Consider the following 13,422-nt stretch of genomic DNA (forward strand, 5'->3'; position numbering starts at 1 on the left):
CTCCCCTTTCCATGTAGCCCTGCTTCAGTTATGGCAAACAGGACCCTATGTGTCATTATTTTTCATTCTTCCCTTGTCATCCATCCCCTTTCATCTCTTCCTTCTTGTTTTTCGGATTTTATAGAAATTAATCAGGAGCACCTGGGTGATGCAGTGGATAAAGCACCGGCCCTGGATTCAGGAGGACCTGAGTTCAAATCCAGCCTCAGACACTTGACACGTACTAGCTGTGTGACCCTGGGCAAGTCACTTCACCCTCATTGACCCCCCCACCAAAAAAAAAAAAAAGAAGAAGAAAGAATATGACTCAGATTAATTTGGGGGGGGGTCAATGAGGGTGAAGTGACTTGCCCAGGGTCACACAGCTAGTACGTGTCAAGTGTCTGAGGCTGGATTTGAACTCAGGTCCTCTGGCATCCAGGGCTGGTACTTTATCCACTGCTCCACCTAGCTGCCCCCCAGAGTCATATTCTTAAAAAGTTTTGCAGTACACCAAAGGCAGCCATGTTAAATGAAAAGCAAAACAAACTGTCCATGGTGAGACAGCTAGCAGAGGCAGAAACAGAACAGTGTCTCCTACCCTCCAGCTAAGTGGGTTTTCCTGTATATCCCACAGTACGAGGGCCCAGGGCCTTCCAGGTGAAGGAAACTGCACAGGTATAGATAGGCAGGGGAAAGACCAGCATGAAGCAGAGAGTCCATAATGGGTTAACAGTAGGACATGAGGTCAGATAGGGGCCATATGGCAGAGGGCCTTGAATGCCAGGCTAAGTTTATTTGGTGACCTTTGGAAGCTTCCTAATTTCCCTACTCCTCTCGATGGTGCTATTATCTGCCTTCTCACCTAGGCGCAAAACCAGAAGGAAATGTGATCTAGTCGGAAAAGGTCTCCATTAGGAGTCAGAGGAACTGAGTCTGCTGCCATTTACTGAGTATTGGCTTGGACGGGTCATTGGACCTTTGTGGACCTCAATTTCCTTTCTTATAAAATAAGGGGAATAGGGGCAGCTAGGTGGCACAGTGGATAAAGCACTGGCCCTGGAGTCAAGAGGACCTGAGTTCAAATCTGGCCTCAGACACTTGACACTTACTAGCTGTGTGACCCTGGGCAAGTCACTTAACCCCAATTGCTTCACCAAAAAAACAAAAAACAACAAACAAACAAAAATAAAATGAGGGGATTGAAGAATCTTCCTTCCTCATCCCTGGCATCCATTTAATTAGCTGTTGAGCTCCATTCTCATTTGCCCCACTTCTGTATTTAATTACAGGACCACGTGAATGATTGTAACAAATGCACAACACTGTCCCTTGCACTTTATGAAAACCTTGATGCCTTTTAAGGAAAGACTGTTTTCTTAGCATTTGTTTCTCTGTCTCCCTAACTCTCCTCTGCAATTTGTCTTGTACACTGAAGCCAGTTATCTTCCTAAAGGACATCCGTCATCCTATCTTTCCCCTTCTCAAGTTCCCTCCTCCCTACAGAATTCAATTCAAACTTCTTATCCTGCCATTATAAGTCTTCCACAGGGGCAGCTAGGTGTCGCAGTGGATAGAGCACCAGCCCTGGATTCAGGAGGACCTGAGTTCAAATTCAGTCTCAGACACTTGACACTTACTAGCTGTGTGACCTTGGGCAAGTCACTTAACCCTCACTGCCCTGCCAAAAAATAAAAAATAAAAATAAAATGTAATTGGGAAATATTTAACAAAATAAATTAAAATACAATAAAACATAGATAACATCACATTTTTAAATTAAGTCCATGTGCAGTCTGTAAGGATCCTTATGTACGGACTAGGGGCCCTCCTTTTCATTTGAGTTTGACTCCCCAAGTAGAGAGCAAGGAACTGGGAGTGAAGACACCCACTAGGTTGTAACTCACCTCAGTTCCACTACTGACTCAATGGGTGAATTTGGGCAAGCCACTTCCCCAGTATGTAAATTGTTTCCCCACATGTAAAATGAAGTGGTTTAGATTACATGATCTCTGAGGTCCCTTCTAGCACTAGCATTCTATGATTTCATTCAGCCTTATTTCTCATAACTCCCACATCCTCCAGGGTATGCAAGTCTCTCTCTCTCTCTCTCTCTCTCTCTCTCTCTCTCTGTCTCTGTCTCTGTTTCTCTCCCTGTGTCTCTGTCTCTCTCTATTTCTCTCTTCCTCTTTCTTTGTCTCTCTGTCTTTCTCTGTCTGTCTTCCTCTTTCTGTCTGTCTCTGTCTCTATCTCTCCCTCCCTCCCTCCCTCCCTCCTTCCCTCTCTTTCCCCTTCCTCTCTCTCCCCCATACACACTATGCTTCTCATTCCCATGCCTTTACATGGATGCTCCACCTGAAAGTCTTTCCAACCCCTACCCATCCATTCATCCTTTAAGACTCACTTCAAGAGTCATCTACCTCACAAAGCCTAGGCTAACTAAAGCTACCCTACAGAGTCCTTCCCCTTGCTCTGAAATCCCTCTGCATAAATGTGAATAAAGTTCTTTCCATACCATTTACCTACTTGTTATCATAGAATCTCAGGGTTGGACAGGATTCCAGAGATCATCTAGTTTAACTCACACCTGAGCAAGAATGCTCTCTATGGCATATTTGACAGCCCTTAGCATGATGCTTGGAGTGTAGTAGGTGCAGCTAGGTGGCTCAGTGGAGAGAGTGCCAGGCCCAGAGTCAGGAAGACTCATCTTCCTGAGTTCAATTCTAGCCTCAGACACTTACTAGCTGTGTGACCTTGGACAAGTCACTTAACCCCATTTGCTTCAATTTCCTCATTTGTAAAATGAACCAAAGAAGGAAATAGCAAACCTATAGTACCTTTGCCAAGAAAACGCCAAATGGGATCATGAAGAGTCAGACATGACTGAAAAATGCCTCAACATCTATGGCCCAGAAAACGTCCTAGTAGGAACAGGAAGGTAGATGGACAAGTTAACCCTATGGAGCAACTTGGTCCCCTTAAAGAGGGACTGTCTATTTAAAAAAGAAAAATAAAAAGAAGTGTGACATCTGTTTCCTGCCCAGGCTATTTGTGTCCCTGGGTCTTAAAAAAAAAAGTCAGTGTAAAATGTCATCGAGTTAGTTACAGGCAGAGAAGTTGGTCCTCTCTACAATTCCTCCCTCTGCCACAGTTTGATCGCCCTCATGCGTGATAGGCTCGCTCCAATGACGCCTACAGGCTTTCACATATGTCATGATCCTGTTCTGGAATGCCCCATTGTCAAAACATGTTACCTATCCCCCATCCTCCAACCCCCTCTCCCTATTTCTCTCATTCCACCAGCTCCAGGTGCCTTTTTGTTTGCTTGTTTATCACTTATGGACCCTGTGTTCATTGAATAAGTGTAATACAGTGTAAAAAACAACATTGAACTGGGAGTAGAGACCTGGGTTCTAAGTCTGGATATGCCATTAACTTTCTGTATGACCTTAGGCAAGTAATTTCCCCTTTGTGGACCTCATTTTCCCCATCTGTAAAAAGAGAATCTTGGAATAGATTTTCTCTAAGGTTCTTTCCAACTAGAGAACAAAATTCTTCTTGCTCTGAATTTCTGTGTTACATGTTCTAAGGTCTCTTCCAACTCCAACATTCCATGTTCTAAGGTTCATTCTAAGCCTGACTTTTTATGTTCTAGAGTAGGGCTTCTTAAACTTTTTCCACGAGTGACCCCTTTTCAACTGAGAAATTTTCATGCAACCCCAGGTATATAGGTAGATAAAATAGGTATACATAACCTTTTACAGTTGCCAATTTTTTTGTGACACTACCCCACCACACATACACACACACACACACACACACACACATTCAGTTATGGGATCCCATATGGGATCCCAACCCACAGTTTAAGAAGCTTTGTTCAGGAATCCCTTTCCAGAAGTGATATTTTCTGTTCTAAGGTCCTTTCTAAGTCTTACATTCTATGTTCTAAGGCTCCCTCCAGTTCTAGATTCCATGTTCTAGGTTTCCTTCCAGGTCTGACATTATGTGTTCGTATGCATTTATGTGTAATTTTCCTGCACCTTGTTTGGATGTGTGTTTCTTCATCCTTTCTGTATTCATTTAGATCCCCAAGGACCTGAAATTGCCTTTTCTTTCATCGTCTTCCCTGAATGTCTATTTTAGGGCTTTGGCCTGGAGATCCCTAGCAATGATTGATCAGATGAGGAGAGGAAACAACCCTGTGGACTCCAGTTCTAGCTAGGGTTTAGGATTATTAAGGGAGATCTTGAAATCAGACCAAAGGAAGGATTTTCCTGATCACCAGAACAGTGAGATGGTATAGTGGGCTGCATTTGGGGGAGGGGGAGGCAGTTGGAGTTAAGTGACATGCCCATGGTCACAAAGCTAGTATGAAGTCCCCATACCTGAAAGAGATCTTAGGATAGCACAGTTCTCTGGGGGTTAGGTTACTTTTAGGGTCAGGCCTCTCAGGAGACAGGGAAAAAGATTAGATGACTTCGGGAGGGTTTTCCCATTTCCACAGGCACTTTACATCCTAATGTTAGTTGGGTCAGTCACACCACTTAAGTTCTCTGAGCCTCAGTTTCCTTATCTGTAAAGTGTGGGGTAAGAATGTTTACACTACTTCATGGGGTTGTTATGAGCAAGATGCTTTATAAGCCTTAAAATCCTGTATGGATTTGGATTCATATTATTATTATTATGCATACGCTCATACGGCACCCCCCCCAGCAGTGACTAGGGATGAGCAAGATCTCCCTCTTCCCCACTCTACCCCCTTCCCCCAAGCAAAAGACATCTAAGCCATACACTTACTGCAATGGAGTATCAGGAGGAAGGTGATGGTCCAGCCAAGATGACCAGGGCACATGCTGACCCCAAAGGAAAGCCTGAAAAACAATAGAGAATTGTAGCCTTTTTGTTGGGAGCTGGTCTGGGGGACTGGGGGAGTTCAGCGTGACAGTGGTTTCCTGGGTGACCAGGGATCTGTCACTGATTAGCAGTGTATATAAATTTGGGCGAGTCCATCAAACTCTCCAGGCCTCGAAAGACTTCAAAGGTCCTTTCTATCTGTAATATTCTAAATGTGACCAGTACACTAAGGGATGCCTGGCCAGGGCAACATGATGGGAAAATCTCCCTAAACACCCTCTACCTTTATACCCTTCCACTTCCTACTTTCTGGCTCCTGCATTTTCCCAGGCTCAGGACCTCTCTCCCTTCACCCCCAAATCCTACCCTAAATCTCTGGACTCTTTGGAAATCCTCTGATAAACTACTCATTTATAAGTGCTTATGGCCCATACAGCTCTGCCTCACTTAACTCCAATTCATTTGCAAGTCAAAACATCATGCTCCTGATGTCATTGGTCCTCATCAGGAGGAACAACACCAACATGGCCCATAACTCAATCAATCAGTCAACAGACACTAATTAAGCACCTTCCTCAATAAGGCAAGGTGCTAGGTATTGGGACTGCAGAGACAAAAATGAAATGGTCCTCCTCAAGGAATTAAGATTCTTAGCTTTCTGGTTCCTTCTAGGAGGGTCTGCCTTTTTAACAAGGGTGTTCGATATCTTTAGTTTCTCTTTATTGAGGGAAACAGTTGGGAATTCTTTAAGTGCATAGAAATAGGAGCTGTTATTATTATAGTATCATTAGGCATTTTAAATATTCCAAAAACCATATAGGCTCTGCCTAGTTGGCTCAATCAGCAGCCTAGCCCCAGGGGGCTTGCTCTTCAGATTCCAATCTACTACCTAAAGGTAGATTCTGATCTGGGCTGTGAGTAGGTTATGCTGAAGTCCTGTGTGCCTAGTGTTCTTGGAACTGAATCAGAGACAGTAGAAGACACCACACACACACACACACACACACACACACACACACACACACACACACACACACACGCATGCATCAGTAAAAGAACACTACAGGGGCAGCTAGGTGGCACAGTGGATAAAGCACCGACCCTGGATTCAGGAGTACCTGAGTTCAAATCTGCCTTCAGACACTTGACACTTACTAGCTATGTGACCCTGGGCAAGTCACTTAACCCCCATTGCCCCACAAAAAAAAAAAAAGAACACTATATTTAGAATCCTAGATTGTCAGAGCTGGAAGAGGGCTCAGAGAATAGGTTCTATGAGAGCAGATGGGGGTGAGATTGCTTTTCACTGTGGGAATCAAGGAAGGCTTCACAAAGAAAGGATTATTTGAATTGGGACTCAAAGAATCTTAGGATCATATGTTTTGAAGCTGAAAGGTACTTCAGGAACCATTGAGTCCAATCCCTTAATTTTACAAAAGAAGATACTGAGGCTGAGGGAAGGGCAATGACTTGTTCACGATTGTAGAGATAGAAAATGCCATATCTAGGATTATAGGTCAGATCTTAAGACCTTTCCATTCTATCATGCTGTCTCTGTACTTTGGGTATTCACTGGGAAGCCATGAGCTCCCAGATCCCAGTCTGGCCCAGACTACTGAGCCTTCCCCAGAGTTTAAAAGGCCTCCAAGCTCAGAGGTCTCTAGAGAAAGGAGAAGGCCAAGCGCAAGGAGAGGTGGAGCCTCTTAGAGTGAAAATGATTGTTGCTGACAAGAGGTACCAAGGTAAAAAGAGCAACAGGGCTGAGATGAGCTGGGAGGGACTCCCCAGAAGAGGAAGAAAGGGAAAGAGAAGGGATGTCTTCAAAGAGGAAGAGCTGAAAGGAGAGGGACTTCCCAAAAGGGAACATTGAAATGAACTTTCTTTGGTTCCCTCTTCATACCTAGGGCTTCAATGCCTCTACTCTCCTTGTCTTCAGTCTCCTGCCTCTTTTCTGAGCTGTTGGGGAAGGAAACAGGTTCTTTTGTGTGACTCAGGTTGACACTGAGAAGTGCTAACTAGTCACTGATAGTCCCAGATGGTGGCTCAGCAGCCCTTTTTGTCCCCCTGGAACTTCTCTTTTTTTTTTTGCAGGGCAATGAGGGTTAAGTGACTTGCCCAGGGTCACACAGTAAGTGTCAAGTTTCTGAAGCTGAATTTGAACTCAGGTCCTCCTGAATCTGGGCCTCATGCTTTATCTACTGTGCCACCTAGATGCCTCATCCCCCTAGAACTTCAAAGGATTTGGGGGGTCAAGATGGAGCAGGGTAAGGCCTCAGGTGCTCCCAACTTACTTTTCATAGGAAAGTCCACCCCTTTAACCCAATAGAAATTTATCAAACACCTTCAGTGGTCCTCTTTTGATAACCAAATAAAGTACAAATTCCTGATACTAGCATTCAAGGCCCTCCTCAGTTTATCTCCTAGTGACTTTTTTTCAGGCTTATATCACACTGTGCCTCATCATACTCTACCAAGGGAATCCACTGAATGACTCCTCAGCATTCCCCATTCTTGTGCTACCCTTTCCAGGTTCCATTTCTTTTCTTGTGTCATGAATGGAAGCCTGGTGGTCCTCATAGCCATCTGGAGAAGCCTCTTGCTTCCTTCAACACTCATATAAGACCACTTCTCAGCTATAGTTCACTTTAAGATCCATAGAATCAGAGAGCTAAAGCTGGAGGGGACCCCAGAAGTCATCTTGTCCAACTCCATCATTTTTACAGGTGAAAAAATTGAGGCCTTAAGAGGTGATATGACTTGTCCAATGGTCACACACTCAGCAAGTGACAGAACTGGATCTCTAGCTCCTTCCACTCTACCATGATGCCTCCTTGAAAATGACCTCTCCTTTCTCTCGTTTATCAAAGGGCTTTACTGGCACATCTCCTTTATGCTCACCCTGCTCTTCTTTGGGTCACAGTTACTTGTATACATGTCTTTATCCCCTCTTTTATTGTAAACCTCTTATAGCAAAATGTCATCAGTTCCCAGCAAAATGTCTTAAACACAGAAGGCTCTTTAAAAAATGTTGGTTATAGTCATTGGATCCCAGGATTTGAAGCAGGTTTGGGACCTTTGAGATCATCTAGTCCAACATCCCTCCACCATTCTATGGATAAGGAAACTGAGGTTCAGAGGAGGGGAAAGGACTTGATCAAGGTCATACAGGGCAGAGGCAGGATGTGAATGAATGAATGAATGAATGAAGTGAGTGAGTGAGTGAGTGAGTGAGTGAGTGAGTGAGTGAGTGAGTGAAAAATAAATTGACTTCACCAGCATCATATGGTGGAAAGAGAAGAGGATTTTAAGTCAGAATACCTGAATTTAAGTCTCAGCTCTGCCATTTACAATGTGTATAATCTTGTGAACATGATTTCTTAAATTTAAAATGAGGGATTGAATGAAACAACCTCTAAATTCTCTTCTACTTCTAAACCCATAATCCTATTGGGATTGAGGGGTAAAGAATTTCAGGTTCCTGAAAGAGAGACTGCAAATAGATTGCAATAAGATCATGCTTTTATGGTCTTATTATCTGCTTACTCAAGAGATGCCCCATAGATGGGCAGGATAGGGAGGCTGTTGGGTATAAATCAGTGCTCTTAGCCATAGCCATGCACAGATTTGGGGTACTCTGAAAGAGGGACAATGAAGAACAGAGAGCAGCACATACCACACAAGCAGGTCACCCTGAGACCTTAGAGGGGGAAAAGGTGCAGGAAGGAAAATGGGACATAGAGGATTATAGCTCCAAAGAACCTTGCTTCCTTCTCCCAGCCTGGGAAACTTGGCTTCTCCTTTCCTAAACTTTCCAAGGAGCTGCCAGAGTCACAAAAGACCCAGCACACAGAACAAAGAAGGTCAGAGTAGGAAGGGACCTTAAAGACTGACTTTAGAGATCATCAGATCATCGTTTTAGAGTGAGAAGGGGAAGGGAGGCAATTAAACATTTATTAAGCACCTACTATGTGTTGGGCACTGTGCTAAGCACTTTACAGATATTTATCACCAACCACCTTGTTGTTCAGTTATGGAAACTCAGTCCCAGAAGAGGGAAATGACTTGCTGAGTCTGCCCAGCGCCGAGATTAGAAATTGGGCGTCCTCATTTCCCATGCAGTGTTCTTTCCCTGATACTATTCTTCACTCTCTTAGAGCATGGCTTTATACAGGCCCTGGAACTACTGGTCGGTACTGACCGGCATGCCTGATTGAATGATTCTATCCATCTGTGTTTTCAGGACCTAGAAGTCCTCACGCACCCCTTTAGATCCAGTATGTGTGTAAGTATGTAAGTGTATATGTCTGTATGTTTGTATGTATATATATGTGTGTGTGTGTGTATGTATGTATGTATGTGGTGTATTCAGTGGGAGTGGGGGAGGGGAAGTGCCAGATAGCTGGGTCCTCAGCAGACTGATCCACCATAAGAAACCACTGAGACCATGCCATGAGAAGGTTATGAAGAGAGCAAATGAAAACTCATGCAAAAGCAAGAACAGGCAACTAGTTTTGAGACTGGACAGCCCCTCCTCCCCATCCCCTCCACTCTCAACCACCTGTTTTCTTGATTTCGGGGAATGTTCTCGTTTCAAAACTTTCCGGGTTTACTCAGAAAGAGTCATTTGAATTGCCTGCAAAAAGCCCCTTTGGTGTAGAGGCAGCTTGGGGGAAGCTAGTAGCCTCAGTGGACCATGAATCCCTTCCCCAACTGTTCACTGAGCCATGGTGTCCTATAGCAAATGGGCAGAGAGAGTGAAGCAGTTCATGTCCACTGAAGGCAATCCTCTGGCCCCTTCTCCCCCAGAGACTCCTATAAATATCTAAAGCTTTCTCTTCTCTTCTCTCACAAACAACTCACAGTTCTTCTGTCTAGATGTAGGTGTTTTGCCTTTTCAAGGCCATACTGGCTTCTGCCCCACTTCCCTTCCCCTTCCCTGCATGCACCCTTTCCTCCCATCTTTTCTCCCCTTCTGGAGGCCTGGTGAGATCATAAATCAGGTATGATAGAGTCTAGGGGCAAAGATTTGGAGGTAGAAGGAGCTTCAGAAGTCATTTAGTCCAAAACTCTTATTTTCTAGATCAGAAAATCTAAGGTCATTCAAGTAGTGAGTATCAAAGAAGTGATTCAAAGCTAGGGAGCATATGGGAGGAAACCCTACTAGAATGTCCTCACACATTAGACTGGCCTGTACCCCAAGCTTGCCTAACCGCTGAACCCCCTCAACCTTTGAACAACCTCTGAGAAATCTGTCCACAATGTTGATTCATCACCAGACTTAAATTAGAGACCATGAGTAACATCTTATCAATTATCCCTAATACCCAGACAGGGCCTGAGAGTTTCCAAGGCACTTTGATATCTCATTTAATCTTTTCTATACCAGGGATTATTATCCCCACTTTACCGATAAGGAAATCTAGAGAAGTTAATGAAGGACCCTGCCCAAGCCCTCATGGCTAAGTCAGGGTCAGAGCTGGGTTTCAAACCCATATCTCTTGATGCTAGACTTTTTCTACTTCTTCATTTTATTAAGGATAAAGACTTTTCTCTAATAATGTGAACATCTGTTCCAGAGCTCAGACCTGGCATTTACAAAACAGTTTCCCTCCTCAGAGCACTTTACCCTCTAGGGCCCCACAGCTCAGATCCTACTGAAAAAGCTAGATTTCTATTAACTGGTCATGTTCTGATTTTCAGATTCTGTGATTCAGGGCTGAGAGATCGGCTGGGAGATACCATTTCCTTTAAGAGGGCTCTCAATCAGTCTGTTTTTCTCTTCTCCCTTGACTTGCAAACCAACTTCCTTCTGTCCTGGCCTCCACCAGACCTGCTAATGGGAGACAGTGGTAAGGAATCCAGTGATTCTCATCTCCTCTTCCTGTCTCTCTGGGTTCAGAAGGTTCCTATCTCAAAGATTTTAGGAGGTTAAATGACATAATGTTACAAGGACTAACTCTGTAGTCAGAAGACCTAAGTTCCAAATTCTACCTTTGACCCTACCCATTTGACCTTGGGCAAGTCACTTAACCTCCAAGAGCCTCAGTTTCCTTGTCTGTAAAATGAAGGAAGCTGGACTAAACAGCCTCTGAGATCCCTTCCAGCTTGAGATCTTTGCTGCTATCATCCCGGGATTTCTCTTGGGCCTCTGACCCCCCTACCCTGACTCCCATCCTCTTTACCTGTTGGTTCCTTCCCTGAAGTTGCAGACCTGCTACTCCGCCATCAGTGAGGGTCCCTGCCCCAGTGCCGCCGCTACTTAAAACAAAGGCTAAGAGATGAGAGGAGATGCTCAGATGCAGCCTCAGCCTCTGGGAGCCTGAGAACTGGGAGAGACCCATGGAGAGTCCCACATCCCCCACAGACTGCAGGGTGATAAAGGGATTTCTGTCTCCTACTGAAAGGGATGGAGACCAGGGCTCTGTGTGCAGCTGCTATCTCAGAGGAGGTGCTACGGAAACCTCATCAGGAAAAAGTGATTGGCTGATGGTAATCACTTGCCTTTGCCAATAGAGTTTATGAAGTACTTTTTTTTCCTCCTTCACAACCGCACTGTGCAGTAAGTAGTATATACACAAATAGCCCCATTTTACAGAGTAGAAAATCAAGGCTCGGGAAGATGAGACTCCCCCCAGGGTCATACAGCCAGGAAATTGCTTGAGTCCCGTGTTGGAACTCAGGTCTGACTCCATTTCCTTTGGTCTTTTTAAATAAACCATGGAATCAGCCTTCTCTTAGTGACCCTTCTCTGCCCCTCCTCTCTTGGTGACCTCTCCTTCAGATATATACCCCTCCAAGTCTATGCTAAGGTGGGCAGTAATCTAGAAGATGCTATGTCTCTGAGAGGCATATTGGAGAGAATGGAAAGATCGAGGTATTTGGAGTTGGGGGACCAGCATTAGGCAAGACACTTACCCTCTCTGAACCTCAGTTTCCTCATCTGTAAAACAAGAGGAAAACACCTTCTTCACAGCAACCCTGAGGGAAGAAACAACATCTGGTCTCTTGCTCCCGCAGGTCCCCATAATCTTCCTTCCTTCCCTTCTTCCAGGATATCTTCCTGGGAAAGTGCCTGTACCTTCTGGGAGCTATAGGGAAGACCATATAGACCATACGCATCCAGTCCATTGCTAACTGACAAACACATCCCAAGGCCCATAGGAACAAAGTCCCCTCCAAACACCAATGCCACGGGCTAGTTAGTGCAAGCCATATTACCCCCCCCACCCCCCCCCACACAGACACCCGACAGGAGAAGCAGTCTCTTAACTGAAAGCCCTGGAGTCATTTCAACTATTCTTCTGTCTCCATTCCCCTCAAGTCAGCTTGACTGGATGTTGCTAAAAACAATGTCGAAAAAAATCATCCGAATCTGACCTTTCCCTTTCTTCTCTTCCCCTTGGCACCCCACTCCAAACCACAGGATTGCAATCTCCAATTAAGGGAAAGAACACCATTTCATATCTCTGATACTATACGATGAGTCAAGTGTCTCCGACCAACCACAAATCCAGCGCCAGGGGGTCCCAGTGATGAGATGGAACGGGAATTACCTGGCTCTTTTTTCCCCTCAGACATCCATTCCACCTATACCGGGTCATCCAAGAGTAACCCTAGGACTTCTGGCGGGGTGGGGGGGGGGAAGACAAACTAGGCAGTTGAAATCAAGGTAAGACTGCAGGGAGAGGGGCTAGGCCCACTGAGGGTCTCAACTCAGGGCCAGAAAGACCCAGAATGCCTGTGTAAGCCAGAGAGAAAGGCTGTTCTGGAATGTATGGTCTGGCCAGTGCCCTCATTCAGGCACTAACCAGCCACCCCACCAGACTGTTATTAGCTCCCTGGCAGACCACAGGCAAGGAGGATGTGGTAAGGTACATCACCAGCACCGCCCACAGAGCTTTGCTCATTCATAGTCATCTGTCACTGTGAGAAAGAGGTGGGAGAGGTCCTAGGCACCAGGCAACCTGGCTTGCTAAAAGGTCACTTGACAGCGAGCATTTGGGGCTGGGGACTGCCGCAGCTGGGGAAGCCACTAGTTACCACTCTCTAGTGAGACACAGCTGGAATCTTAGTTCTCAAATATGATGATAATTACTGACATTTGTCACACATTTTACAGTTTCCACAGCAATCTCATGTGCATTATCTCATTCAATACTCACAACAACCTATTTTGGAGGTGGGGGAACAGAGCAGATCAAAGGTTATTTTGTTTCAAATTTTGTACCTGAGGAAAATGAGACCCAGAGAGTCATGGAAAGAGAGTTCAAATCCAATTCCTACTGCTTTGCATCCATGTCATCTTGAGCAAGTCATTGTAATCTCTCTGAGCCGTCTTCTGTAAAGTGAGGGGCTTGGTCTAGGTCAGGGGTTCTTAACCTGGGGTCCAAGAACTTGGATTTTATTTTATTTTATTTTATTTTTTTGTGAGGCAATGAGGGTTAAGTGACTTGCCCAGAGTCACACAGCTAGTAAATGTCAAGAGTCCGAGGCCAAAGTTGAACTCAGGTCCTCCTGAATCCAGGGCCAGTGCTTTATCTACTGTGCCACCTAGCTGCCCCCAAGAAGTTGGATTAAAAAAAATAC

At 44.9% G+C, this 13,422-nt stretch overlaps 1 protein-coding gene across 2 annotated transcripts in view; it reads right to left on the reverse strand.

The window, feature by feature from the left end:
* The window catches only part of IL21R (interleukin 21 receptor), a 56,655-nt gene extending 44,783 nt beyond the window's left edge, over nucleotides 1–11,872 (reverse strand). The window contains exons 1-2 of one of the 2 annotated variants that reach the window (XM_043981458.1): nucleotides 11,752–11,872; nucleotides 4,780–4,853 (exon numbers count right to left, since the gene is read on the reverse strand). In XM_043981458.1, coding sequence (XP_043837393.1) covers nucleotides 4,780–4,853; nucleotides 11,752–11,861 — 184 coding nt within the window. In that variant the 5' untranslated portion in view covers nucleotides 11,862–11,872. Of the gene's footprint in view, nucleotides 1–4,779; nucleotides 4,854–11,018; nucleotides 11,189–11,751 lie in introns of those variants that run through there. The other variant, XM_043981467.1, reaches the window with a different exon arrangement.
* Nucleotides 11,873–13,422: the final 1,550 nt, after the last annotated feature.

This window comes from Dromiciops gliroides, chromosome 1 (assembly GCF_019393635.1).
Source record: "Dromiciops gliroides isolate mDroGli1 chromosome 1, mDroGli1.pri, whole genome shotgun sequence".
NCBI classification, from domain to species: domain Eukaryota; kingdom Metazoa; phylum Chordata; class Mammalia; order Microbiotheria; family Microbiotheriidae; genus Dromiciops; species Dromiciops gliroides.